The sequence below is a fragment of the Oryctolagus cuniculus genome, chromosome 9, assembly GCF_964237555.1.
Source record: "Oryctolagus cuniculus chromosome 9, mOryCun1.1, whole genome shotgun sequence".
In the NCBI taxonomy this organism is placed as follows: domain Eukaryota; kingdom Metazoa; phylum Chordata; class Mammalia; order Lagomorpha; family Leporidae; genus Oryctolagus; species Oryctolagus cuniculus.
The window spans coordinates 100,474,528-100,500,321 of NC_091440.1; the positions used below are offsets into that span (position 1 = coordinate 100,474,528).

Consider the following 25,794-nt stretch of genomic DNA (forward strand, 5'->3'; position numbering starts at 1 on the left):
AAAAAAGAAGAATATGCAATGGAGAGAAGACAGTCTCTTCTATAATGGTGCTGCCAAAAAAGAAAAAAAATTCTCTCAAAAGAATCAATTAACCTCAGACTTCAAAATTATGAGGAAAATGTATTTTTGAACCTAGACTCCTACATAGAATCTAATCAGCATTCAGAAACATAAGAACCAAGAAAGTTATTCCCTCATAAAACCCTTCCCTAAGCAGTTACACAACAGTACTCTTCCATGAAATGAAAAGTGAGTCTAAGAAATAGAGTATGAAGATTAATAGCACAGGTAAAGATATGATAAAGTTTATGGTTATGAGTTGTATGAAGTGTAAATAATTGTTCAGAGAAAATATCCACAACTTCAGTCACAATTTGGCAGCATAATCCCCTATTATGCCGGCAAATAGGGAGTGAGAAGGTAGATGAATGAGAAGCATGAAACTGTAATAAGATTCTTCTCTTCTTTGGGGAGAAGAAATTGATACTATAATTCTATATGTAACTCTTTAAAACAGATTTTTGTTTCATTAATTTGAAAGAGTGATAGAGAGAGGGGGTTCTCCAGAGGAAGATATCTTTGATCTGCTGCTTCACTCCACAGATGGTCCCAAGGCCAGGAACTGGGAGCTCCATCCAAAGTGTGTATAAATAGAGCCGGCGCCGTGGCTCAATAGGCTAATCCTCCACCTTGCGGCGCCGGCACACCGGGTTCTAGTCCCGGTTGGGGCGCCGGATTCTGTCCCGGTTGCCCCTCTTCCAGGCCAGCTCTCTGCTATGGCCAGGGAGTGCAGTGGAGGATGGCCCAAGTGCTTGGGCCCTGCACCCCATGGGAGACCAGGAAAAGCACCTGGCTCCTGCCAGGATCAGCGCGGTGCGCCGGCTGTAGCGGCGGCCATTGGAGGGTGAACCAACGGCAAAGGAAGACCTTTCTCTCTCTGTCTCTCTCTCTCACTGTCCACTCTGCCTGTCAAAAAAAAAAAAAAAAAAAAAAAAAAAAGTGTGTATAAATATATATGTTAAATACTTGAAATTCAGGCCATGTGTTTGTCACTGAGGTTAAGATGCACTTGGAAGGCCTGCCTCACATATGAGAAGGCCTGGGATCCAGGCCTGGCTCTGCTTTCCATTCCAGCTTTGGCTCTTGTGCACCGTGGGAGGCAGCAGCAATGGATCAAGTGCTTGGGTCCCCGCCACTGTGTGGGAGATCTGGGTTGAGTTCCCAGCCTCTGGCTTCCATCGGGCCTGACCCTGGTTATTATGGGAATCTGGGGAGTGGATCATTGAATGGGAGCTCTCTGAGGTCTCTGTCTCTCACTTTGCCCTTTAAACGCAATGAAAAGCTACATTTAAAAACATTTAAGTATATTTAAATATCAACCACTAGAAAACAGGGAATGCAATATATATATTCCAAACCACTGGTGGGGGGTTGGGGAGTGGACAAAAAAAACTTGGGCAATTCATCAAAGGAAGGAAATAGAATGTGGAATTTAGAACAGTGTGGTAAGATGGCAGCAATAGGAGCAAAGATAGTCACAGTCACTAAAAAAAAAATGACAAATTTCTCTGTTAAAACATAGTCTATGTTGGATTTAAGAAATGTAACCCTAGCCTATTTATTATAATAGATACAGTAATTTAAGATGCCCTAAAGGGAATGAAAATAAAAGGATGGGGAAGGAATACCAGATGGTGCTTACACTATAGATGTAGTAGTAGCAGTATCAGAATAAAGAGAACTCCAAGCAAAACACATCAAACAAGATGAAGAGGTATAAGAAAAACGAGAATTTAGAATTGTCATAAAACTGACTGAGCCCAACTATGTAATTTGGAAATGAATCAGACTTTGATAGAACCATAAGGAAAAAATACACACATGTGCATAAGCACACAGTGGAAGATTTAATATACTTCATAAAAAATAACAGATCATGGGGCTGGCATTGTGGCACAGTGGGTTAAGCCACCACCTGCGATGCTAGCATCACATATGAGTGCCAGTTCGAATCCTGGGTGCTCTGCTTCCTGTCCTGCTCCCTGTAAAATGTGCCTGGGAAAGCAGCAGAAGATAGCCCAAGTACTTTGGCCTTTGCCACCTACCTTTGAGACTTGGATGGAGTTCCAGGCTCTTGGCTTTGACCTGCCTCAGCCCTGGCCATTGCGGGAGTGAACCAGTGAATAGAAGCTTGCTTTCTCTCTCTCTCCCTCCCTCTGCCCCCCACCATATAACTCTACCTTTCAAATAAATAAATAAGTCTTTAAAAAACCAGATCAAATGGCAAAAAAAATCCACATACCTTTTGAGCACCCAGAAATATTCATAAAAATTAGACCAAATTTAGGTCATGAGAAGAATTTGATAAATTCTAACAATTCTGACTTCAATATAAGTAAATCGGAAATTAACCATAAAACAATAGCCCCTCCAAATCATCCCCTTAAAATACTTCTTATTCTAAGTGTATCAAAGCTGAAACTGTAAACTATTTAGAAATATTACTCTAAATATTACTATTTAGAGTAATAGTACTGTGTCTTAGGCATATGAGACACATCAATCAACACCAAAGAAAACAGAGCCCAAAATTCATCTATTCCATAAAAAATTTTATAGTAAAGAAACCAATAAATGCAAAAAGGAATCAAAATATAACCCCAAGTTATAAACATATACATTTCTTTTAAAGCTTTAAAACTAAAAACAAAACAACATAAATTAACCACATATAGAGCAAAAAATAGATTTCATCAATAAACTCTAAAGCTAATTTTCTGGGAAAGATATATAAGAAAACTTTCATCAAATCCAATTGGAAAAAAGACACAAGAACAGGAGTGCAAAAATCAATGTAGTTAGAATGTAGACAAGAGAATTTTACACTTTTTTTTTGTGGCAACCTGGAGATGATCAGTTGCCTCAAGATGAAACTGGGGATCTCCTGCCTGTGCTTGTGGGAGAAGGACGTGGCCACCAAAGTTGGCTGCAGACACCTTGGGCAAAGAATGGATGTCGTGAAAGAGCTGACAAATGAAGCTTCCCTGTGTCGTGTGACTGTGTGCACCTGCTACGGATAAGGGACATTCCTGTTAGAAACCAAGGAGAACTGAAGAAAGAACGGGTGGATTATGAATCCTAGCTTTCTCAGTTTTGTTGTACAAATAGAAAGGAGAGGGATATTCTGGACTCAGTAGTGACGCCATGGTGCCTCATCAGCTGGGACCCAGAGAACAATCTGCAAACTCCTCGGTCTCTCTAGAAATGGTTCCAAGCTGTTGTGCAGAGGCCGCTAAACAAAGACTGGAAAAAGCCTAGGAAAAATGCACGTAAGTCTCATGTCTTGTTACTGTACATGTCCCGCAGCAGAGACACAGGGGCATGCACCAAGAAAAAGTGCACACCATGACAGAAGGAAGAGCCCAAAGGATGTGTTAAACTTTTGGCCCAGAGAATGGAAACCGAAGAAAAATGCCATGGGAAAATTGTCAAGAGATGGAGGCTGTCTTCTCTGAGAACCTTGGTCTCTGAGTATGAGTCCTGTCAAAAATAAGGTTTCCTAGGAATAACAAATAAATAAGATCAACCCTCAAAAACAAACTACTACTACTACTACTACTACTATTAACCATCCTGTGGCAGACTTTTTAACCTGCTGGTTATGACATCATAACCAGTAGCTATGTTCAATTTTTGGCTCCAGATCCTGTCTCTATTTTCCCACTAATGCAGACCCTGGAAGGCAGCAGTGTTGGTGCAAGGACTTGGGTTCTTGTTACCCACATGAGACACCCAGATTCAGTTCCTAGCTATTGGTTTCAGCCTGGCCCAGCTATGGTCACTGTAGGCGTTTGGGGGAGTGAACCAGCAGATAGGATACTCTCTCTCTCTCTGTTTCTCTCTCTCTTTCTCTCTCTCTCTCAAAAAGATAAATAAAAATTTAAGAAAAAACAGAAGAGAGATAGAGAGTATTATGAACAAATTTATGTCAATACATTAAGAAATCTAAATGAAGTGGATACTTTTGTATAGGAAAATAGGAATCACAAAAATCCTTAGAATAAATTTAAATTGAAAAGATAAAGTCTCAGCCTCCAAAAAGACCCAAGAGCCAATATTTTCCTGTGTGGAGCCTACCAGACTGTCGAGCACGAGGCCATCCCTGTGTCACCTGAGCTCTCCAGGAAAGAGAGACGGGGACACCTCCCTGCTCATCAGCACACACTGATGCCGACAAAAAATGAGAAAAAAACGCAGGTTGTACATACGAAAACGTAGAGGCGTAACTGCTGTTTGTTGGATAATGCAAGTAGAAAATTCATGCAAATCAACTGAAAACACTTTAACACAATTAATAGGATACTAATAGAATAAAGACAACATGGTACTGCAAGTCTTACCCCATACTATGAGAAAAACTAAACCAAATGATAAGAATTGGAGAGGAAAAAACAAAATTAAATGGCAAAACCTGATTGCCATGGTAGAATATACAACTGCAGAAAATACGGAAACTACAGAAAACTTAAAACTAGGAGTAGAGTTTATTTAGCCTGTGTATAAGACATCGATTCTGTTTTCTTTCCATCAACAACAAACTGATACAACTCTTAAACTAGACCATTTACAGTGTGCAACAGATACCTAAAAATAACTTAACAAATTTTGTAAAAAGTTTGTAAATAAATTTTGTAAAAACTTTAAAAACCGATGAAGTCAAACTACATGGAGAGGTATACCACAGTGGATTTAATAGCACAAAGATGTCAGGATTCCCCAAGTTAATCTATGTTTTAATGAAATTCTATTACGATTATCAACAGTTTCATTCATAGAAATTGACGCTCCATTGCTAATGTGTCTGTGGCATTGAAAAGAAAAATTAACATTAGGACAAACTTGGAAGAGCAAGCTGGAGCTCTCCCAGGGCAGCAAGTGGGGGCAGTGTGTCGCTCCCCCTCTTCGTGGAGGAACGACACTAAACCCTGCATTGTTCTTTTGTCTGCTCGGCCCTTCCCGGGTTTGCTGCTGGTCCTTCCCGGGTTGGCTGCCGACCCCTCCACCTCCGTGGAGGGGCGGTTCCCCCTGCCACTTTCCCCACTTCCGCGGGGGAGCGGCACACCACCAGCCGGCTCTCTCGGGGGCTGCTCAGATGTTATCCGGATGTTCCTGGTGCATGTTGTCTCTCTCCTCCTTTATAGTCCTCTTCCGCCAATCCCAACTCTGCTACCCACATGCCGAGCACGCCGCTCTCCTCCAATCAGGAGCAGGATCAGCTCCTGCAGCTCAATCAAATTGGCGAGAGGCAGCTGTGTAGAAGTTGTTTACTCCTCTCCCAGCGCCATATTGTGGGAGAGCAGATGCATAGAATGTCTTAATTCCAGTAACTTAGTCTAGTCCGAGTTGCTCCCCACAGCAGTGTAGAATCCTGGTGTTAAGACAGATGAGGAGGGGCTGGCACTGTGGCATAGTAGGTTATGGATGCTAGCATCCATATGTACATTGGTTTGTATCCCAGCTGCTCCTCTTCCCATCCAGCTCTCTGTTTATGGCCTAGGAAAGCAGTGGAAGGTGGCCCAGGTGCTTGAGCTCCTGCACCCAAGTGGGAGACCTGGAAGAAACTCCTGGCTCCTGGCTTTGGATTGGCCCAGCTCTGGCCATTGTGGCCATTTGGGAAGTGATCCAGCAGTTGGAAGACCTATCTGTCTCTCCCTCTGTCTGTCTGTAACTTGACCTCTCAAAAAATAAATAAATCTTAAAAAAAAAAAAAAAGGAACAGTCAAGGAAGCCCATGCATTGCAACAGAGGCTGCCACAAGACCCAGGCATCTGTAGAAATACAATTTATATAAGAAGAGATATCTCAAATCAGTAAGTAAAGGTGTGCCATTCAGTAAATAGTATTCGGAAAATTAATTATTCAGAAAGATAAAAGCATATGCATACCTAATGTTGAACACAAAAATATAATTCAGGTTTATGAGTTAGTGTGAAAAATAAGACTTTAGAACCTTTTGAAAAATGTAGAGGAAAATACCTTTGTGACCTAGAATAGGGAAGGATTTTTTTAAAAGATTTATTATTTATTTGAAAGGCACAATTATAGAAAGGGAGAGACAGAGAGAGATTTTTTCCATCTACTGGTTCACTTCCCAAAGGGCTGCAATGGCCAGGGCTAGACAAGACTGAAGCCAGGAGCCAGGAACTTCTTCTGGGTCTCTCACATGGGTACATGGGCCCAAGCACTTGGGCCATCCTCCTCTCCTTTCCCAGATGAATTAGCAGGGAAATGGATTGGAAGTGGGTCAACCTGGACTCAAACTGGTACCCATACAGGATGCTGGCATCATAGGCAATGGCTTTACCTGCTATGCTACAATGCTGCCCCCCACCAAATGGGGTTTTTAAGCAAGATGCAAAAAGCATAAAATGTAGGTGAAAAAAAGGAATAAAGAAGAAGGAATTTGGCTACATTGAAATTTAAGACTTAGATTCACCAAAGTATGCTACAAATAGAGCAAGAGGCAAGCCACAGACTGGAGGAGGATACTTGTAATGCATATAATTACCAAAGGATGAATATATGAAGAAAATATAAAAGATCCTACAAATTGAACAACCAAAATAACCCAGAGTCCAACAACCCAAAATATGAACATGCAGTTTAACTGAAGATAAAATTCTCGATTCATTTTAAAACAGCCATTAAATATCATTGCCACTTACTGTATGGATGACATTTTTTTAGAATTCACTACTAATACCACAAGTTGATGCATCTCTAATAACACATCTCCACACTGATGATGGGAGTCGAAACTGGAAAAACACTTGGAGAGTAAGAAATGCCTGGTACTGGTGAAGACACATGTACTTTCAACTAGCAGTTCCACTTCTAAACAGATACCTAAAGTGTGCACGTTTATTTCAGTGTTGTTTGTAATAGAAAAGGGGGCGGGGGCACGTTGTAGCACAGTGGGTTAAGCCACCACTTGAGATGCTTGCAATTCCATATTGAAGTGCCTGGGATCAAGTTCAACCTCCACTTTTTTTTTTTTTTTTTTTTGACAGGCAGAGTGGACAGAGAGAGAGAGAGAGACAGAGAGAAAGGTCTTCCTTTGCCGTTGGTTCACCCTCCAATGGCCGCCGCGGCCGGCGTGCTGCGCTGATCCGATGGCAGGAGCCAGGTACTTATCCTGGTCTCCCATGGGGTGCAGGGCCCAAGCACTTGGGCCATCCTTCACTGCACTCCCTGGCCACAGCAGAGAGCTGGCCTGGAAGAGGGGCAACCAGGATAGAATCTGGCGCCCCGACCGGGACTAGAACCCAGTGTGCCGGCGCCGCAAGGTGGAGGATTAGCCTAGTGAGCCGCTGTGCCAGCCTCAACCTCCACTTTTAATCTAGCTTCCTACTAATGAGCCTGGGAGGTCTCAGATGATGGACTTTGTACTTAGGTTCCTGCCACCCATGTGGAAGACCTGGGTGGAGTTCCTGGCTCCTGACTTTGACCTGGCCCAGCCCATGCTGTTGTGGGCATTTGGGTAGTAAATCAGCAGGTGGAAGGTCTGTCTGTCTTTCCTTCTCTATCATTCTGTCTTTCAAATAAATAAATAAAACTAAAAACAAAATTCTAAACATCCCTTAACAGGAAGGTAGATTTTTTAAAAATTAATTTGAGAGGCAGAGACAGATAGGGCAGGAGCTCCCATGTGCTGGTTCATTCCCCAGATACCCACAGTCAGCTAAGACTGGGCCAAGGCCAAAGCTAGGAGCCAGGAACTGAATTCAGGTCTCTCATGGGTGGCAGGAACCCAATCACTTGAGCCCTCACCACTGCCTCCCAGGGTCTGCATTGGCAGGGAGCTGGAATCAGGAGCTGGAGTTGGCTACCAAACCTGGGTACTCTGCTGTGGGAAGCAGATACCTTAATTAATCACTAAGCCAAATACCCACTTCTGGATTTTCTTAATGCTGTGTTTATAGACTGTACTCCTATATAGCAGCTAATATGAAGGCACTAGAGCTAAAATATACCCAGATGGCTAAACCTCAAAAATTTAACACTGATAGCAAAAAGGATGAGTTTATAGAAAAGGTATAATGTGTCGCTGTTTAAAACTTCAGAACACTCAGAATTATGCTATATATTTTCATCTTTTATGACTGCATCAGAGCATTCACACTCATTCAATAATTCCCCATGGGGAGGGGGCAGGGGGGCTCCAGCTGCATCTGTGAGTGAGGTTGGCTTTAGGGATCTTGGGTTCTCTCACCTCTCCCTCAGGTGTGCCACGGGGGAGGCTTGGCAGGATATCATGCTGGCCTGCATGCCAGGCAAGAAGTGTGCCCCAGAGTCTGAGCCCCACAACAGCACAGAAGGGGAGACCCCCTGCGGCAGCAGCTTCGCCGTCTTCTACTTCATCAGCTTCTACATGCTTTGTGCCTTCCTGGTAAGCCAAGGAGGGACTCAACAGTGACGGGGCAGCCCAGCACCTTGGTCTCTGCAGCTCATGATCAGGGTAACCCCATCAGAGAAGCTGACTTCTTAGGAATGCCCAGCCACACAAAGATACAGGCAGGAAGCCCTGGGCCAGAGCAAGAGCAAGTTCAGCCAGCATCTTTCTGTCCATTCTTGGCTCTTGTCCTGGTGGGGTTGTCCCAGAGGACAGAAGTGATGTATGGAGGCCTAGAGGGAGCTTACACTCTTTTGGAACCTTGCTGAGGAGTGAGGAAAAGAAGATAGCCTGTCCCAGCAACGTGGTGTAAGGGAAGATGTCCAGCCTACATGTGGGCTCATTACATACAACTCTCAGGGGAGCCAGGTCAAGTTTATGTCCAAGAGATATAGGATCTAGGAGCTGCTGTTTAAATGGCGACATGATGCTGGGATTTAGAGATTTTGGCTTCTGCTGAGCAAGGGCACTAGCTGGCAAGGTAGATTCAAGAGGCAAGGGTGTAGGAAAGTCCTCTTCAAGTGCCTCATTTTACTCCTTGTTCTCTGCAGATCATCAATCTCTTTGTAGCTGTCATCATGGACAACTTTGACTACCTGACAAGGGACTGGTCAATCCTTGGTCCCCACCATCTGGATGAATTTAAAAGAATCTGGGCAGAGTATGACCCTGAAGCCAAGTGAGTGTCCATAGGAAAGCCTGATGTCTCACACTGAGAGAGTGGAGTGAGGGACCAGATCTGCAGAAGGGTTCAACACAGGTCAACACCAGGTGCATGCACTGGAAACGCTGAACTGCACCAGACCTCAGAGGGGAGGGCCAAGGGCCATCAAGAGAAGAGGAGGCCAAGTACCTTTGAGTCTGAAACACAACCATCACCTGCAGTTGAGTGGATGGATAGGGGATCCTAGTGTCAGGAATGAATACCAAGGACCGATGGTCCCTAGCTTACCATGGCTTGGCTTAATGATCTTTCAAGTTTACAGTGGTGCAAAAGTGATGCACATTGGGTACAAACCATACTTCAAAGTTTGAATTTTGCTCTTTTCCTGGGCCAGCAGTAGTCAGTAGGATCCCTTTTATCAGTGCTAGGCAGCAGCAGACAGTGCAGCTTCCAGCAGTGACACAATCTCTACCTGGTGGTAGAGTTCTCCACAATGTACCATGTCACGAATTTGCTAAGCGACATTTGGTAGATTAGGTATGTTAAGTGCATTGTTGATTTACAGTATTTTCTACTAGTGATCAGTTTATTAGGACATCACAGCTTCATAAGTCAAGTAGAGCTCTGTTCTATTCTTGCTTCAGGTCTAAGAACACTCTCATTAGTCAGTCACCTTTGCTTCACACTCACTAAATACCTTTTGGTCATATTGTCAGGTGATTGAAGCAGCAAGCACATATTGAGAATTTAATTGCAGTGCTAAAATCCCTTCCACCTTGAACATAGCACTGACACAAAATTGTTCATTAAAATCTAAACACCTTTGTATTGGTTTGGGAGTTTTACCTTTCAGTTGTGCATGGCCAGTAGGGCTCCACCATGGAGAGTTCTTCCCATACATGGGCCCCTAACTCTCAGGGACCTGTGATTCCTGGGGTGCTGGCAGATTCTGGGGCCCTCTGATGGCTCTTCCTCTCTTCTTCTTCTTCTAGGGGTCGTATCAAACACCTGGATGTGGTGACCCTCCTCCGGCGGATTCAGCCCCCACTGGGTTTTGGGAAGCTGTGCCCTCACCGTGTGGCTTGCAAAGTAAGAGACGACCTGAGTTCATTGGCAAATGAGAAAATAGGAGGGGCAAGATGCTGTTTGTCTTGTAACCCTTTGAGTGAATAAAGATAATATTTTTGGGACCTAAAAAAAGTAAGTCTGGGGCAGGTTAGATTTTACGGGTCCTTCTAGACTCTGTTGAGGCACAACTGAGTGAATGCCCTAAGTCTGAGTGGACTCTGCACCCCGTCCTGAATAAAAGACTTGGTCAGCTCAGCAGGCTGGGTCACCTGGGCATCTTGGGTGGATTTCCTTATGAAGGAAAGAGGTTTATTTTGGCTCATGCTTTTGAAGGCTCACAGTCCTAGACCAAGCGGCCCAGCTGGTTTGAAATCTGGAGGAGTTTTCGCTGACAGAGGCCCAAGGCGGTGCAGAGCACCACATGGCAATAAGGAGCACAGAGGTGTCTTCTATGTCTCTCCTTATAGGGCCATCATCACTCAATCATGGCCTCATCCAATCCAATCACCTCCCCAGATGCCACCTCTAAACCTTTGACTGGATCAAATTCCCACCCTCTTAGTGCCATTGACATAAGCCTTTGGGGGAAATCCAAACCATAGTACCAGAAACTTCCTAGTCCGCAGTGCACAGGTTGGGAGGTTTTTTGTTTGTTTTGTTTTGTTTGCCATCTGAGAGCCATGCATTGGCTTCAGACATTTGTGAAGCCCTAAAATGTATGCAAAAGCAGTAAAACACTCAACATCCTTACCAGGCAGGGGCTCTATCACTTTTATCAGATTCCTGAATGAATCCAAGACCAAAAAAAGGTTAAGACAAACATCCTCATTTTTAGACACATCACTTGTCCTGAGCGTGAGACCCCCTACATGTGTGCACCCAGGCACACCATGCGGCCCAACAGCAGGAGAGAGTCACCCCCATACTCTCCCCTGTAATTCCAGCTGCCATGTCACTCCCATTGTCACCATTCTAACACCCCGTGCTGGGTCAGAAACCAAGCACCAAAGAAGAGGGGGTAGAGTCAGAGAGCTGTAGAGAGGAAGAAACACAGACGGCAGAAAGATTCAACTCTGTAGATAATCCACTTGTGGAAGGTTCACTCGAAAAGATTGTACGTTTCCCCAAATCAAAATTAAATGTGAGCTAAAGCTAAAACATGATGGAAAATAAGAGTAGAGAAGAGTGCCCTGTGGCCAAGGCTGAAGCCCAGCCCTGCTGACCTCCCAGTGAGTCTGGGCAGGCTGTGCTGGGCTCAAAGCTTCCCAGTTAACCCGCTATACAGTTCTGTGAGGGTCACAGGGTCCAGTCACTGAGGAAAATTATAACCCCTCCAGTGCTAAGATTAACAGGAGGCCACCATGGGAGCTGACAAATAGTGTCTTTGACCACTCCCTTTGCACAGATGCTGTAATGAGCTTCATGCAACCCTCCTGACCCCTGTGTGTGCTGTGACACCTTGCAACAGTAGCGCATTTTGGGGTGAAAGGAGGGAAGTTGGGGAGATGATCCTGGTCCAGCTGGATGTGGAGGTATGCTTGTCAGTAGTCAGAAAGAGGAAGCAGTGCATCTCCTCCGAGGAGCCTCCTGTTTCCGTTTGTCTTCTCTGGGCTTTGGATGAATGCTGCCTGGCAGGCGGGCACCCTGCGAAAGCCTGGTGTGCAGCTGTCTTTTGTCGCAGCGGAGAGCACGCTGTCTGTCAGAGCAGACAGCTAGGCAGGGCAGGGGAGGCTTAACGTTGTTCCGAGGGAGAGAGCGTCTAACGGGGGTGCATTCCATCCCTGCCTGAGCCAAGATGCTCCCCAGAAAAGACTTTGAATACATTTCAGTTTGACCCACACTCATACCCTCCCAGCATTCCCCAGCCCTCACGGTTCTATAGGCCCTTTGAGAACCACCTGCCTGCTGTGGTCGCCAGCTCTGCCTCCTCTTCCCCTCCAGCGCCTGGTCTCCATGAACATGCCTCTGAACAGTGACGGGACGGTCATGTTCAACGCCACCCTGTTTGCCCTGGTCAGGACAGCTCTGAGGATCAAAACAGAAGGTAAGGGTCACCTTTGGGCCACCAGGAGACCTGCTTGGAAGACCCAACAGGCCAACGAGGAGCTCAGCAGGCGCTGGGTGCTGCTGGGCCCTTCCTGTCCCATGCAGCGTTGGTGCAGGGAGACAGGGCGTGTGTGCTCCAAGTGCACAGGGACTGGGACCGCTCATGCTCCCTTTGCCTCTTGAGCAGCCTCACTGCCTCCTGCTTCCATATTTGGAGCCCTGGCTTTCCCTCGGACCCAAGCTGTTATTCTGGGCGATGCCTTGAAGCCGGTCTATCTAGTTCCAAAACCTGGAGGGGCCCAGCCTCACCACCAGCAGTGCATGGGTCTCTCAAGAGCTCAACTCCCTTTTGAAATGGAAAAGACCTGTATTGGGAAGGGGACATCATGGCAAGTGGTGGCTGTGCTGGAGGGCGTGGCCTGCTTTGTGCAGCTAAAGGTGAGGGTGGAGATGCCACCTGGGCGCCCCCTTTCAGACTGATCCCCTGATCATCCCATGGAGGGGTCCCTGCTACTGTGCGCCAAGGCGTCCCATGGGTTCATAGCCGCCATGGCTGCGGCAGGGAGTCTGCTGCCCTTAGTGGCTGTTTCTGAGCCACTGGGTGGGAAAAGCTGTGTGACAGGCACCTGTGCTGCCATTTCTCTCCAAGAGCTTGTCACCCACTGCAGCGTGTGGGCCACCGGCCCCCGCCCCGGCGTCCATTGCGGGGCCTTCTCTGACCCAGCAGCAGGGGTCATCCACTTGTAGCTGAGGTTTGAAGCCCATGGGCACAGCGATTACAGAAAACACAGATGAGGCAGAATGCGTTGTCCTTGGCCTTCTTTCATTTCAACTTCAGAATCTCGGCTGCCAGTCAGCGCCACCTTCAGTGGAGATGGAATGTATCCCAGCTCTGTCCCTAATCGCAGGCCTGTTAGTCATTTTCTCTGACACTTCTTGCATTTCTTCATTTGTAAAGCAAAGAAAAGTGAGGACCTGCGGGAATTTAGTTCAGCAAGTAGCCTGAGAGGTGCCTCCTCCCAGTAAAATTCTTCCAAGAAGCAACAGAAACATCAGAAACTAAGAGAAAAGAGAACCAACCCAGCAAGAAACGTGGTAGAATGATGAGCTAATCTTTCTTTTTTTTAAGGATTTATTTATTGGAAAGGCAGAGTTACAAAAAGGCAAAGGCCAAGAGAGAGAGGTCTTCCATCCAGAGGTTCACTCCCTAAATGGCTACAATGGCCAGAGCTGCGCCGATCTGAAGCCAGGAGTCAGGAGCTTCTCCCGGGTCTCCCACATGATTGCAGGGGCTCAAGGACTCAGGGCATCTTCTACTGCTTTCCCAGGCCATAGCAGAGAGATGGATCAATCAGGATTCGAACCAGTGACCACAAGGGATGTCGGCACTGCAGGTGGGGGCTTTATCGGCTAAGCCACAGCGCTGGTCCCTGAGCTAATCTTCAAAAAAAAAAAAAAAATAGGAAATAGGTCAACTGCTACTCCTAAACTACAAAGGAAGCAGAGGCTAAAATGCCAATACAATAGCAGTAGCCAATGCAATAATTCACTCTGAAATGAGTATAAATAGATGTACTTTAAAAACAACTAAATATACATTTAATACACACATGGTGTATTAACATAGGAGAATCATAACATAACATAACATAACAAACATAACATAGGAGAATCAGAAGGAAGTTCTTCAGTATATTAATACTGATTATTCCTGAGTGGTGGCTTGTGCCTTCTTCCTTACCAAGTTTTCTGCTATGAATATTATTGCACTTATGTTCTATGGAAACGGTTTCCCTTTCTAAGGGAAGAAGGAATAATGACTTCTGGAAGGAATATGCCGTTGAGACTTAAGGCTTGATGTCACTTCCTGAGGCAAGTTTTTGCTCCATGGCGGAGCATGAAACACTGCTATGCACAAGTCAAGATTCAGCAATGCTGGCGCTGCACCAACAGAACAAACTTCATGGCACCTGGACAGCGCCAGCTGGGACAATGCGAAGGAACTACCCAAAGGGGGTCAAACACAGATGGCTAAGCTTGAGGTGCGAATTCCCAAGACCAGGGGCCAAGTTAGCCGCATGCAAACTACAGCTGAATTGTGAGCTAAAGAAAGTCTTGTCCACACAAAGATGTCTCAGAATGTCTACCAAGAGTGAGCCCTTACCAGAAACAAGGCCTCCGAAACCTGTTAGAACCCTAGGCCGGGAGGGAAAGGCACACTCTTGGAAGTGGCCAGGAAGAACTCTGAGCAAATATCTGCCCTCAGCCCTCAGCCCTGAGGCTTTAGAGAGCTTTAGGGACTGGAGAGAGCTGAGCCTTCTGCAGGGACCTGGAGCCGTTGTCGAAGTCCGGCAGCAAGGCAGAGAGGCCTTTGTCTTGCGGCACGGAAGCAAAGTGTGTGGAGTAGAAGCATGACCTACATGTCGGTGACGTTGCACAGTCACGCAGATCCTGAGGCCTGAAATGATATGAAAGACCCTTTGGGAGGATAAATCAGTTTCTTTTTTTTTAAAAAAGATTTATTTATTTATTTATTTGAAAGTCCGAGCTACACAGAGAGAGAAGGAGAATTTGGGGGGGGGGGTGGTCTTCCATTCACTGGTTCACTCACCAATGGGCCACAATGGCCAGAGCTGCACTGATTCAAAGCCAGGAGCCAGGAGCTTCCTCTTGGTCTCCCGCATGGGTGCAGGGGCCCAAGGACTTGGGCCATCTTCCACTGCTTTCCCAGGCTATAGAAAAGAGCTGGATCAGAAGTAGAGCAGTCAGGACTCGAACCAGCGCCCATCTGGGATGCTGACATTGCAGGTGGTGGCTTTACCCACTATGCCATAGCACTAGCTCCGATACATCAGTTTCCTAGGTCTACCATCACAGGCAATCCCAACCAGGGGAGCTTAAAACTAAGAAAAGGTTATTCTTTGACCATTCAGGAGACCAGAATTCCAACATTTAGGTGTTGGTGGGGTTGGTTCTTGAGAGAGAATCTATCCTTGCTTCCCTCCTGGTATCTGATAGTTACCAGCCGTGCTTGGTGTTCCTGGGCGCATGGCAGCACCACTCCAGCCTGTGCTTCCACCACCACAGGGCCCCCTTGCCCTTGTGTCTGTGCATCTTCTTACAGGGGGCCACCCTAGGCCAGCGTGACCTCATCGTAACTAACGTGGGAAGACCCCATTTCCTACTGGGGCCACATGCTGAGGTCCAGGTAGACATGAATTTGGAGGGGAGGGAATATTATGCAACCATAATATTTCTGCATTATTTATGCAGCTCTCTGGTTGCATGTGTCATAAATCACTAAGTACCTTAACCCCAAAGGGAACTGAATGCCTCTCTAACTGGAATGCCAAGGAGCATTCTTCCAGAGACTGTTTGTATGAGGTGCTCAGATGAGGAGTCCGGGAGCCCATCACCCCCTCTCTGCTGCCTTCCAGGCACAGAGGCAGGTTTGACCTCAGGCAGTCTTGTTCTGCACTGCCTGTCCTCTTTAACTGCAGCAACCACTGCCTCTAGTGTCCTGTGGCCACCAACGAAGCACCACACTGCTTTTCCCTGAGTGGCTCTCTGGTCCATGAGTGCAGCCATGGCGTGGCCGGGCTGTCTGCTCAGGATCACACAAGACCAAAATCAGGCTGTGGATGAGGCCGCGTTTCCTTCTGGAGGCTCTCGGGCAGTGTCTGCCCCCCGGCTCATTCAGGCTGAGGGTGAAATTCATTTCTCGCTGTTGCAGAACCAGCGTCCCCCTTCCCTGCTGGCTGCTGGCTCATAGAAACTGCCTGTCTGTCTTCTGCTGACACAGTGGGTCTTGGTTTAGGTTTCCGTCCCAGCCAGCCAAAGCCGAACTCTCCCACTGTCCCTCCGCCCCAGACTGGAGAGGACTCCCCGCTTTTAATGGGCCCATGTGATTTGGTCAGACCACCTAGATCATCTGCCTGTCGTAAGATCCTAGGCGCCATGGAACATAACCCCATCATGGCAGTGAAGTCTGTGCTACTCCCAGCTGCAGGGATTAGGTGCCCTGTGGAGACTGGGGGTGGGGAGCACCTTAGAGTCCCACCTCTTCCACGCTCTTTTGTAGCTGCAGGTTCTGAGCATTCCTCTCCCCAGCCATAACTCCCAATATCCCAGAGGCCACATGGGACAGGCACCAATGGAGCCTGTCTGTCCAGAAGAGGAAGTAGACTCAGAGAAAATGCACAGCCCCAGGACCCAGTGTCTTCGGATTTCTGCTTTTGCTGTGAGGTTTGGCCACCTCCTCCCTATGGGAGACTGGGAGGGCAGTCTTCACTGACACAGAGGTGCGTTCACGTGTGGGGGAGACTGTCTTTCCTTGTGATCACACAGGATTCCTGTGCATCCCAGGGAGGCCCAGGAGACGTGCCGCTCCGGGGAGCCACCCTCTCTGCTCTCCTGGTGCTGGCCATTGGGGCTGATGAGAGATGTCTGGCCAGGCACTGCTGGGGCAGCGGCTCAGACCCAGGGCCACCCACAAGAGAAGCAGCATGAGATGTGTGGGACCCCAGGGGCTGGCCTCAGCAATAGGCAGGGAGGAAGGGAAAAGCAGTGCTGTTGCACAGGACACAGGAGGCAAGGAAGGTGGAAGGAAAATTGAGAGAGAGAGAGAAAGAGACGAAGGGCAAGAGGAGGGAGGGGGCCACAGGCAGCCTGGGGTAGGGTGTTGCGGAGCAAGCAGTGAGGAAAGAAGAGACACAGAAATTGGGCTTCTGGAGGGGCCACTGCCGCCATCAGTGGCCCCCTGCTTTGTGCAGAGGGATCCATCCCATCCAGGGCCCTCCATGGGCTGATGACCCTTCCTCTTTGCACCTTCCCTTCCTCAGGAAACCTGGAACAAGCCAATGAGGAGCTGCGGGCCATCATCAAGAAGATCTGGAAGCGGACCAGCATGAAGCTGCTGGACCAAGTGGTGCCCCCTGCAGGCGGTAAGTGCTTCCTGGCTGTGTGCCCTGGAGCGCTCAGCCACCCACATTCTTTCTCTGCCTTCCTCTCCGTGGGCTGTAGCATCATTAGAAATGTGGACATAGGCCCCGAGAGTCCACTAGGCTTGCAAGAGCTCTGCTTTCTCCAGACCCTTCCTGTGGGGCTCAAAGGCCCAGCTGGTTAGAAGGGACAGGGATACAGCATCCTACGCCAGCTCAGAGCCCCACTGTCACATGGGGAATCTGCTGCAGGCCTGCAGGCCATGGACAGGCACATGTGTGCAAGTCTGGCAGAAATTCCCAGGAAATCCACAAAGTATAGGCTTCCCCAAAAGCCACCAGGCTGACCGCTCTGGGGGCCTGGAAGAAGAATCCTCTGAGATCCTGCCCCTCTTGTTTGAAATTTTTTTTATTCTTCCTAGAGCAGTGTTTCTCAGCCTCATCAAGTTTGAAGCACTTTTTCGTGGCAAATTCTTTTTATGAAGATACTCCAGAATGGGAAAATGGGATAAAGAGAAAGGTTTATCTTTGTGCAAAAAATAAAAAATAAAAAACCTTTGCCTACATTTTACATATTTTCCACAAATTTGTTGAAGACCCCTTGTATTGTTACCTACAAGAACGCCAAATGAAAATCAAAGATAGCATAATATTCATACACATAGAATTTCCAAAATACTACTGTAATGCCTTAAGTCTAATGTAAAGCATTCTATAAGGAAATATTTTCAGTGCAAGCTGTATTTCAAAATATTTGTGGGATATGGAACTAAAAGGTAAGTTTACTTTGGTGCAAACCAATTTTGAAAACTGTGTGAGGGGACATAAAAAAGTTGATTAAAAAACACATGTGATGGAAATACTTGGTGTGAATTTCAAAATTGGCTTGTATCTCATGCTTTCATTTTTTTTTTAAAGATTTATTTATGTGAAAGGCAGAATTACAGAGAGGCAAAGAGAGAGAGAGAGAGAGAGAGAGACAGACAGACATGGGTCTTCCACCTGCTGGTTCACTCCCCAGATGGCTACAATGGCCGGAGCTGGGCTGATCCGAAGCCAGCGGCCAGGAGCTTCTTCCGGGTCTTCCCACATGGGTGCAGGGGCCCAAGGACATTGGCCATCTTTTATTGCTTTCCCAGGCCATCGCAGAGAGCTGGATCAGAAGTAGAGCAGCTGAGACTTGAACCAGTGCCTGTATGGATGCTGGCACTGCAGGTGGTGGCTTTACCTGCTAAGCCACAGTGCCAGCCCCTGTGCTTTCATTTTTCCACAGATGTTTTGAAGTACCCCTCGTATATAAATGTTCAGGCACGGCTGAAATGTCAGAAGTTGTAACTAACTGATAAGCTGCTCCCATGCACCTATTTGTCATGAACCAGTTCGTGTTTAAAGGAAGTAACACAAAGCTGAGTATTGTCAGCACTTTACATTCTTCATCTGCCAGGAAGGGCTAAACAAATGTACATACGGGATGTAGATGAGTGTGCACGCATGCACACAGGCGCGGATGCAGAGTGACCATGACTGTGACAATAGTGGAGGAGGTTCAGGTACCAAAAGAACACTGCCATCAGGGAAACAGTTTTTTCCAAAATGTGAACCCCTCTTGGTCAAGTTCAGACAGCAGAGTACAGTCTTCCACCAATTCACGCAGCAGTTGCCTTCCTGCAAACCTCCAGGTGTACGAAAACCATGCAGGAAATGCTCCAGGCTCATAAGTAGATGCTTAGCTCAGATCATTATGAACACGTTGCTTTCCCAGACAGGCATCTGGTACAACGCGTAGGTGCCATTAGAGGACAGAGCTGTGATGTGCTTAGGAGTACATCTGGAGCCACTGAATGCCAGGAGACCCCCAGGTCACTGGGGCCACCAGAAAGCATCCCGTCCTCTTCCGAAGCTCTCCTGAAGAGGTGATTCACCCTGCTGAGAGCCGCTTCCCAAGGGAACGCAGGAAGGGGCTGAAGCTCACACAGAGGCAAGAGTCACTTGATGCTTCGCACCCATGATTTTATTTCATTCTTGTAACATTTCTATGGCATTTTTTCAAGGGGCATGATTTCTTAGAAGAAGCTGAGTAGCTGGCTCAAGGTGATATGGTGAGGACAGAGCAGATTCAGGAGTCAAATCCAGGTCTCAGAGAGCCTGGAACTCCACTTGCCCCACTATGCAGGTCCTTCCCCTGCCCCCCCCCCCCCCCCCCCGGCTACCCTGGACAGGGACCTCCAGGGCTTTCTCTCCCACACGGAAGTGAGGGGCTTGTGAGATGGGAGGCCCTTTCCTGCTGTGGACTTGGCTGGTCTTGAGGGATGGTGGGGTGCAGGAGAGCCAGGCGAGCCCCCAGATCTCACCCAGCCAGCTGTCGCCTTCACTGGAAGCTGCGACACAGCTGCTCTTGGCCAGATGTGGTCCCCATACAGCTTCCTCATGCTCTAGCTCACTCCCAAGACAGACACTGACTCTGTCACATGGAGTCTTGGGTGGCACAAAACCCATGCATCTGATTTGAAACAAAAACACAAACTCCAAGAGGAGGAAAGCCTCCCTTGCACCAAGCTCTCTCCCTCCGATCTGGAAGCATAACCTTGCTTGCAGTCAGGGCACTGGCCAGCCAGTGACTGGCACTTGAAGCTGTGGAATCAAATGAGAGCTAGCAATGGCAGGTGAGAGAGAGAGAGAGAGAGAGAGAGAGAGAAAGCATACATTTACTATTTGCATCAGTTGTTTACAGGAGGAATTTCTGGGAAAATGCTCAAGAAGCTAATTATCTGCTAAGCTATCTGCTGGAGGTGGTAGCTAAGCAGAGGGCTTTGGTGGGAGAACCCTTTCTGTTTCTGTCTGTGGGCCGTGGGCATGTACTGCCTCCCCCAAAAATCACTGTGAAAAAGTCAAAGAACACGTGGATGCCCCCTGTCTGCCTCTGACAGCCCTTCCTCTCCTCTGTCCCAGATGATGAGGTCACAGTCGGCAAGTTCTACGCTACCTTCCTGATCCAAGAGTACTTCCGGAAATTCAAGAAGCGCAAAGAGCAAGGGCTTGTGGGCAAGCCCTCCCAGAGGAACGCCCTTTCCCTGCAGGTGAGGGGCTGGGGGCTCGAGGGAGGGGTCTACACCCCAAGGAAAGTCCTGACCTCTGACAGAGTCCCAGGGTTTTCCCAGGATGCCGGGGGCCCTGCCCCTTCCGAAGAAAACTTCCTGAGAGCTCCAGGCCTCTCAGGTAGATGGGGGGGGGGGTGGTGTAACCCCTTCCCTCCTGTAGTCCCTTCACGCACACACTGCCCTGAACAGTCCTGCCTGCTCTCAGGAGTACAGCACTGATCCCTTCTGGACAGGTGAATGGACTCTGCATGGACCCATTCCCTAGTGCAGGGAGGGGGTTCAGGGAGCCATCCTCTGGTTTGCACACACAGACACACACTCTGGAGGTGCACCTGCCCCATGGAGAAGCGGTGGTGTGGGTGGCTGGGGCCAGCAGCGGCAGGTCCTGGTGCTGGGTGGTAGTGGCTGGCTGGGAAGCCTGTGGAAAGGGTTTGAGGTCCTCACGGAACCCTCTGCGTTCCAGGCTGGCCTGCGCACTCTGCACGACATCGGGCCTGAGATCCGACGGGCCATCTCCGGAGACCTGACAGCTGAGGAAGAGCTGGACAAGGCCATGAAGGAGGCTGTGTCTGCTGCCTCTGAAGATGACATCTTCAGGGTAGGTGGCCGCCACAGGCGCGCCCCTTCATTTTGCAAGGCCCTCAGCCCAGTGGCAGACTCCTCCCACCTGGCCTGGCTCAGCCCTGCCCCTTGGCTGAGCCTGGCTCCATCTCCAGCCAGGGCTCCAGGGACATGGTAGCTGGTCCTGGGTGTCACTGGCTCTTGGGGAAGGGGGAGAGAGCTGTTTTCCTAAGGACACATTTCCAAGGTGAACTTCTTCCACATAAGAAGTTGCAAAGTGATAGCTTCTGGGCCACCTTTAATCTGCAGACCCATTTTCTTGGCCATTATTCGAAAATCTGGCAAATTCAAGCAAAAATCCAGACTTTTGGCTTCTCTTGGGCAAAAAAAAAACAATCAAAAGATTTTGGGCTGCGTTCCCACGTGGCAGCAGAGGCTGGAACGAAGTGGCACTGCCCTGTGAGACAGAGCGTGTATACTCCAGGTGAAGAAGCACCCCCCCCCCCAGCCCTCCTTCTCCATCGCTGGAGATGGAGGCCACCTGACAGGTGCAGTCACGAGGGCTCTGTGGGAATGCCAGAACCCCAGCGTCTGGCTCTCTGTCCTCCTCAGCACCCCTGCCTCACCCTGAAGGCGTTTGGCTTCAAGTCCTTCTATAGCAAGGGAGAATCTGCTCACCGTAATTGTAGGGGGGCCCTGCCCACGCCTGTCTCTGCAGCCCCCCAGGCCAGCCCCCGGCTGTGGATCAGCCCATGCTGCCCATGGCTCATGCTCATCCTCACTTCCATGAGCTGTCCCTCACCAGGTAGTCTCAGGGACCTGGTATCACATTACCAGTGCCCCGACAAGACCCCAGAAACCACGACTGCTGACTGCTCCGCCAGAGCCCAGAGACATTCTCAGGTCAGGGCCGCCCGCCCACTCACCCAGGACAAACACAAACAAGGAAGGAGTGCACAGGGCCGGAAAGAGAACACTGCTTCCTAATTTTCAGTGTCCCAGAATCCCCTAGGGAAAGGAAGCCATGGTGGCATTGGCGCAGGAGGTAGCTTCTGCTCCCTCGTTTCCTAGCTTCTCCCTCTGGGAGCTAGTGGGCTTTTCCTGTGGAAAGTGAGAGGTACAGTCTCCGGCCCTCAGCGCCTACCGTGCACCGTGCTGTGGAGGACAGCCACCCCACACTGTCCCCAGGACACAGCCCGGTCTTCAGGGGCTCCGCTGGGAACTCCCAGGATGGCTGTCACCCTCAACAGCTGCCCTGTGTGACTGGTTCCTGGGATGGGCAGCCAGGATGCTGTGTCTGCTCCCTTCCTCTCCATCTGCCTTGGAGGTAGGGGTAGCTGAGGGGCTTCTCCCCCCGCCCCCCCCATCTTGTCTACAGAGGGCCGGTGGCCTGTTTGGCAACCATGTCAGCTACTACCAAAGTGACAGCCGGAGCGCCTTTCCCCAGACCTTCACTACGCAGCGCCCACTGCACATCAGCAAGGCTGGCAACAACCAAGGCGACACCGAGTCACCCTCCCACGAGAAGCTGGTGGACTCCACTTTCACCCCCAGCAGCTACTCGTCCACCGGCTCCAACGCCAACATCAACAATGCCAACAACACTGCCCTGGGCCGCCTCCCCCGCCCCGCCGGCTACCCCAGCACAGTCAGCACCGTGGAGGGCCACGGGTCCCCCTTGTCTCCTGCCGTCCGGGCACAGGAGGCAGCATGGAAGCTCAGCTCCAAGAGGTAAGCAGGGGGGTGGGGCACCCAGGGCTGCTGCCAGGGGCCAGGTGGAGGAGGAGCACTTAGTCCCAGGCTGGCCTCCCACCCCGCAAGTTTCAATAGAGGCTGTAGCCCTGGACCCCCTGCGAGAGAGGTAGGTGCTAGGGTGCCTCCCAAGTCCTGCCCTTGGTTGAATGGGCTCAGGACGAGTTGGCCCGGCCCCTGACAATGCCTAGCATACAGGAAGTACTCACTGAACACCTGGGACAGAGGTGTGCACAGGGCACGGAAAAGCTGGCTTTGCAAGGGACGTGCAAGTGGCTGATCCTTGCCTGTCCTGGTGGCCTCCCTCCCTCTTCCAGAACCTTCAAGGCTTCATTCCTGGCCCCACATTCTCCCCCACTCACCTCTTCTTCAGGAAGGCTCCTTAAGTCCGTGTTAGCGTGTCCGTGTAGATGAAATGACCTCCTGTGCAGGATGCTTCCTGTTCCTCAGGCGAGAGCGACTGCCAGAGAGGAGCTAGCGGGGGGAGGAGCAGAGGTTTTCCTCCCCCACGGAGACACCTGTCCATGAAACATAACACATGCAGAGCACTGAGCACATCCTAAGTGCTCACTAAACCCCAGTGCTCTCTCCCCTCACCACTTTTGGTAAAAAACAACCTTCAGGGTGCTAAGAGGAGAATGCAGCCAGCACTCTGGAGTCCTGGGCCTTGTCCCTCCCGCCAGAGCTCGAGGCAGACGGTGGGGGCTCTGGCGGCAGCTTCACTGTTGCTGAAAACAGACAGTGGTCCCAAGAAGTGGTGCTGCCTGCCTGCTGCCATCCCGTGTGCTCCTCGCCACGCCCACTCCACGCGCCTTTCCTCCCACTCCATCTGGAGCCCCTGACATCTCATCTTCCCTCTGACCGTGGCGGGGGACGGTCCACGTCCGCCCTGGAGAGCTCTGCCCAGTCTGCCCAGGTGCTCTGTGAGCCCATGGCCAAAGTGCGAGGGGGAGGGGTACACTGGGCTCTTTCCCAGATGCCTCAGGGGGCCTGAGAGCAGAGTGGGCTCCGGCACACAGAGTAGGGAGGAAGACAGCCAAGCCCAGATGAGATGGGCAGAGCCCTGAGCCTGGAGCGAGGAAGACGCTGTTCCAGAGAGAGCGCGTCACAGTGCAAGCCCCCGCTGGGCTCGGCAGGGACTGAGGCCCACCCCCTCTGCTCAGTAGGACACAGCCCTCCGCATGAGGTGTCCTCTCTGGGCCTTCACTCCAGGGAGCCAGCGTCAGAACCAAATCTGGCAGACCACGATGCCGGGGACTTCTCAGCTGGCCAAACGTCTGAAGGCTCAGCCGTCTGCAGCACGGGGTGGGGAGAGCCCTCTCTGTGCCACTCTGTCCTGGAGAGGACAGCCCAGGGGCCCAGCCATCCTGCGAGCAGCAGCACAGGTCATTCCAACTTTACAGGAGGGGAAACTGAGGCACGGGGTAGGCTGAGTGACTTGGGCCAGAGGCTGAGTGGGTCCCTCTCCCACCAAGAGCCTCAGCCTCAATCTTGATGCTTCCATGGCTCCCCGGCTTCATCGGCAGCTGCTGGGGGAAGAGGCCACAGCCACTGTGTGTGTGTGTGTGTGTGTGCACGCGTGTGCATGCCTGTGTGGCCCCTTCTTGGCTGGGAGAAAGGAAGGAGAGCTGACGGTCCCTAAGCTTTCCTCCGCCTTGGATGTTTTAGATGCCACTCCCAGGAGAGCCAGATAGCCATGGCGTGTCAGGAGGGCGCATCCCAGGACGACAACTACGACGTGAGGATCGGTGAAGATGCAGAGTGCTGCAGTGAGCCCAGCCTGCTCTCCACAGAGATGTGAGCCCTGCTGCCTCCTGGCCCAGGCGGGCCCCAGCTATAGGGAAGCAGAGATCAGAGAGCAGTCCTGCCCACTCTGCACCTGCAATCACTTTAGGGGAGGGAGAGGCCACCCCCAACACACACACAATCCCCTTTAGCTGGGTCCTTCCTCGCTATGATTCGCTCCTGGGAAAACGGCTGACCGTCTTTCCTCTTTGGCTGCAAGCAGCAGCCACAGCACATACATACGTACATCTACAGTTAAGTGTTTCGTGGAGCTACTGTTCTAATAATAAGGCTGCCCAGTGGGGGCATTTGAGATACAGTGGTTAAGATGCTGCCTGGGATGCCTGCATCCCACAGGGGAATGCCTAGGGAGCCCTGCTAGGGCGCACTGTGGGACACAGCAGGTGACGGCTCAGCACTTGGGGCCCGGCTGCCCTGTGGGAGATCCAGATTGAGTTCTGGCTCCCAGCTCTGCGCTGGCCCACCCCCAGGTGTTGCAAGCATTTGGGGAACGAATCAGCACGTGCTCTCTCTTTCTGTTTCAAATAATAGCAACAACTTTTTTAAACAGAAAAGCTGCCCAGAAGAGGGCACTGCTGGCAATCTGGAACTGAGGTCTGGATTCTTGTTGGATTGCTGGAGGCGAGCTCTGGTCCGCAGATCTGGATGCACCTGAGGTTGTGGCAGTCTGTTGCCCAGCAGAGCACAGAAAATATCAGTGTCTGCCGTGGCTGAATTGCCAACACGGATGCCTGTCTACCGTGCCTCCTTATAAGATGCACTGATGGCTATGGGTGGCATTCGGAACAGCCTAAGATGCACTGTTTGGGATGCTTTCTGGAGAGCACTTTGTGCCTTTTAGGTTTTTTTTTTTTTTTTTTTTTTTTTTTTTTTTTTTTTTAGGGAAGGTGGAGGATGGATGTGTGTGGCTGCAGAGGCAGGAGTAGGACAAGGACACAGGCCCCCAGGGAGTGGCGGGAGAGGTTGAAGAGTAGCAGAGCCACCTCCTTGTCCCCTGATGTTATAAGAATCCAGCAAGTGAGGGAAACTGTGGAAAGAGCAGCAGGACCACGACTCGTGACAAATCAGTTAACCCCTGTGCCTTCATGTCCAATCAGCAGAGGGGTGAGGGGGCGAAACACCTGCTTTCTGACTCAGTGAAACACGGTGCATAGGAAGCCTGAGGTCCTCTGAGGGTCCTTAACAGATAATACTCTCCTAATTGGAATTGTGAATATATTTTCATTTTATTTGAAAGACAGGGACAGATAGGCAAAGAGATCCCCCACCCACTAGTTCACTCCCCAAATGCCTGTGACAGCCAGGAATGGGCCAGTCTGAAGTCAGGAGCCTAGAACTCAATCTGGGTCTCCCACATGGGTGGCAGGGATCTAACTATCTGAGCCATCAGGGTGCACATCAGCGAGA

General features: G+C 49.7%; 1 protein-coding gene across 30 annotated transcripts in view; it reads left to right on the forward strand.

The window, feature by feature from the left end:
• Positions 1 to 25,794, forward strand: part of CACNA1C (calcium voltage-gated channel subunit alpha1 C) — a 739,977-nt gene that overhangs the window by 708,266 nt on the left and 5,917 nt on the right. For all 30 annotated transcript variants that reach the window (NM_001136522.1, XM_051849894.2, XM_051849901.2 and 27 more), the window contains 9 exon segments: positions 8,284 to 8,449; positions 9,004 to 9,131; positions 10,109 to 10,205; positions 12,126 to 12,228; positions 17,072 to 17,173; positions 20,120 to 20,247; positions 20,732 to 20,866; positions 22,208 to 22,560; positions 24,250 to 24,378. In NM_001136522.1, the coding sequence (NP_001129994.1) occupies positions 8,284 to 8,449; positions 9,004 to 9,131; positions 10,109 to 10,205; positions 12,126 to 12,228; positions 17,072 to 17,173; positions 20,120 to 20,247; positions 20,732 to 20,866; positions 22,208 to 22,560; positions 24,250 to 24,378 (1,341 nt within the window).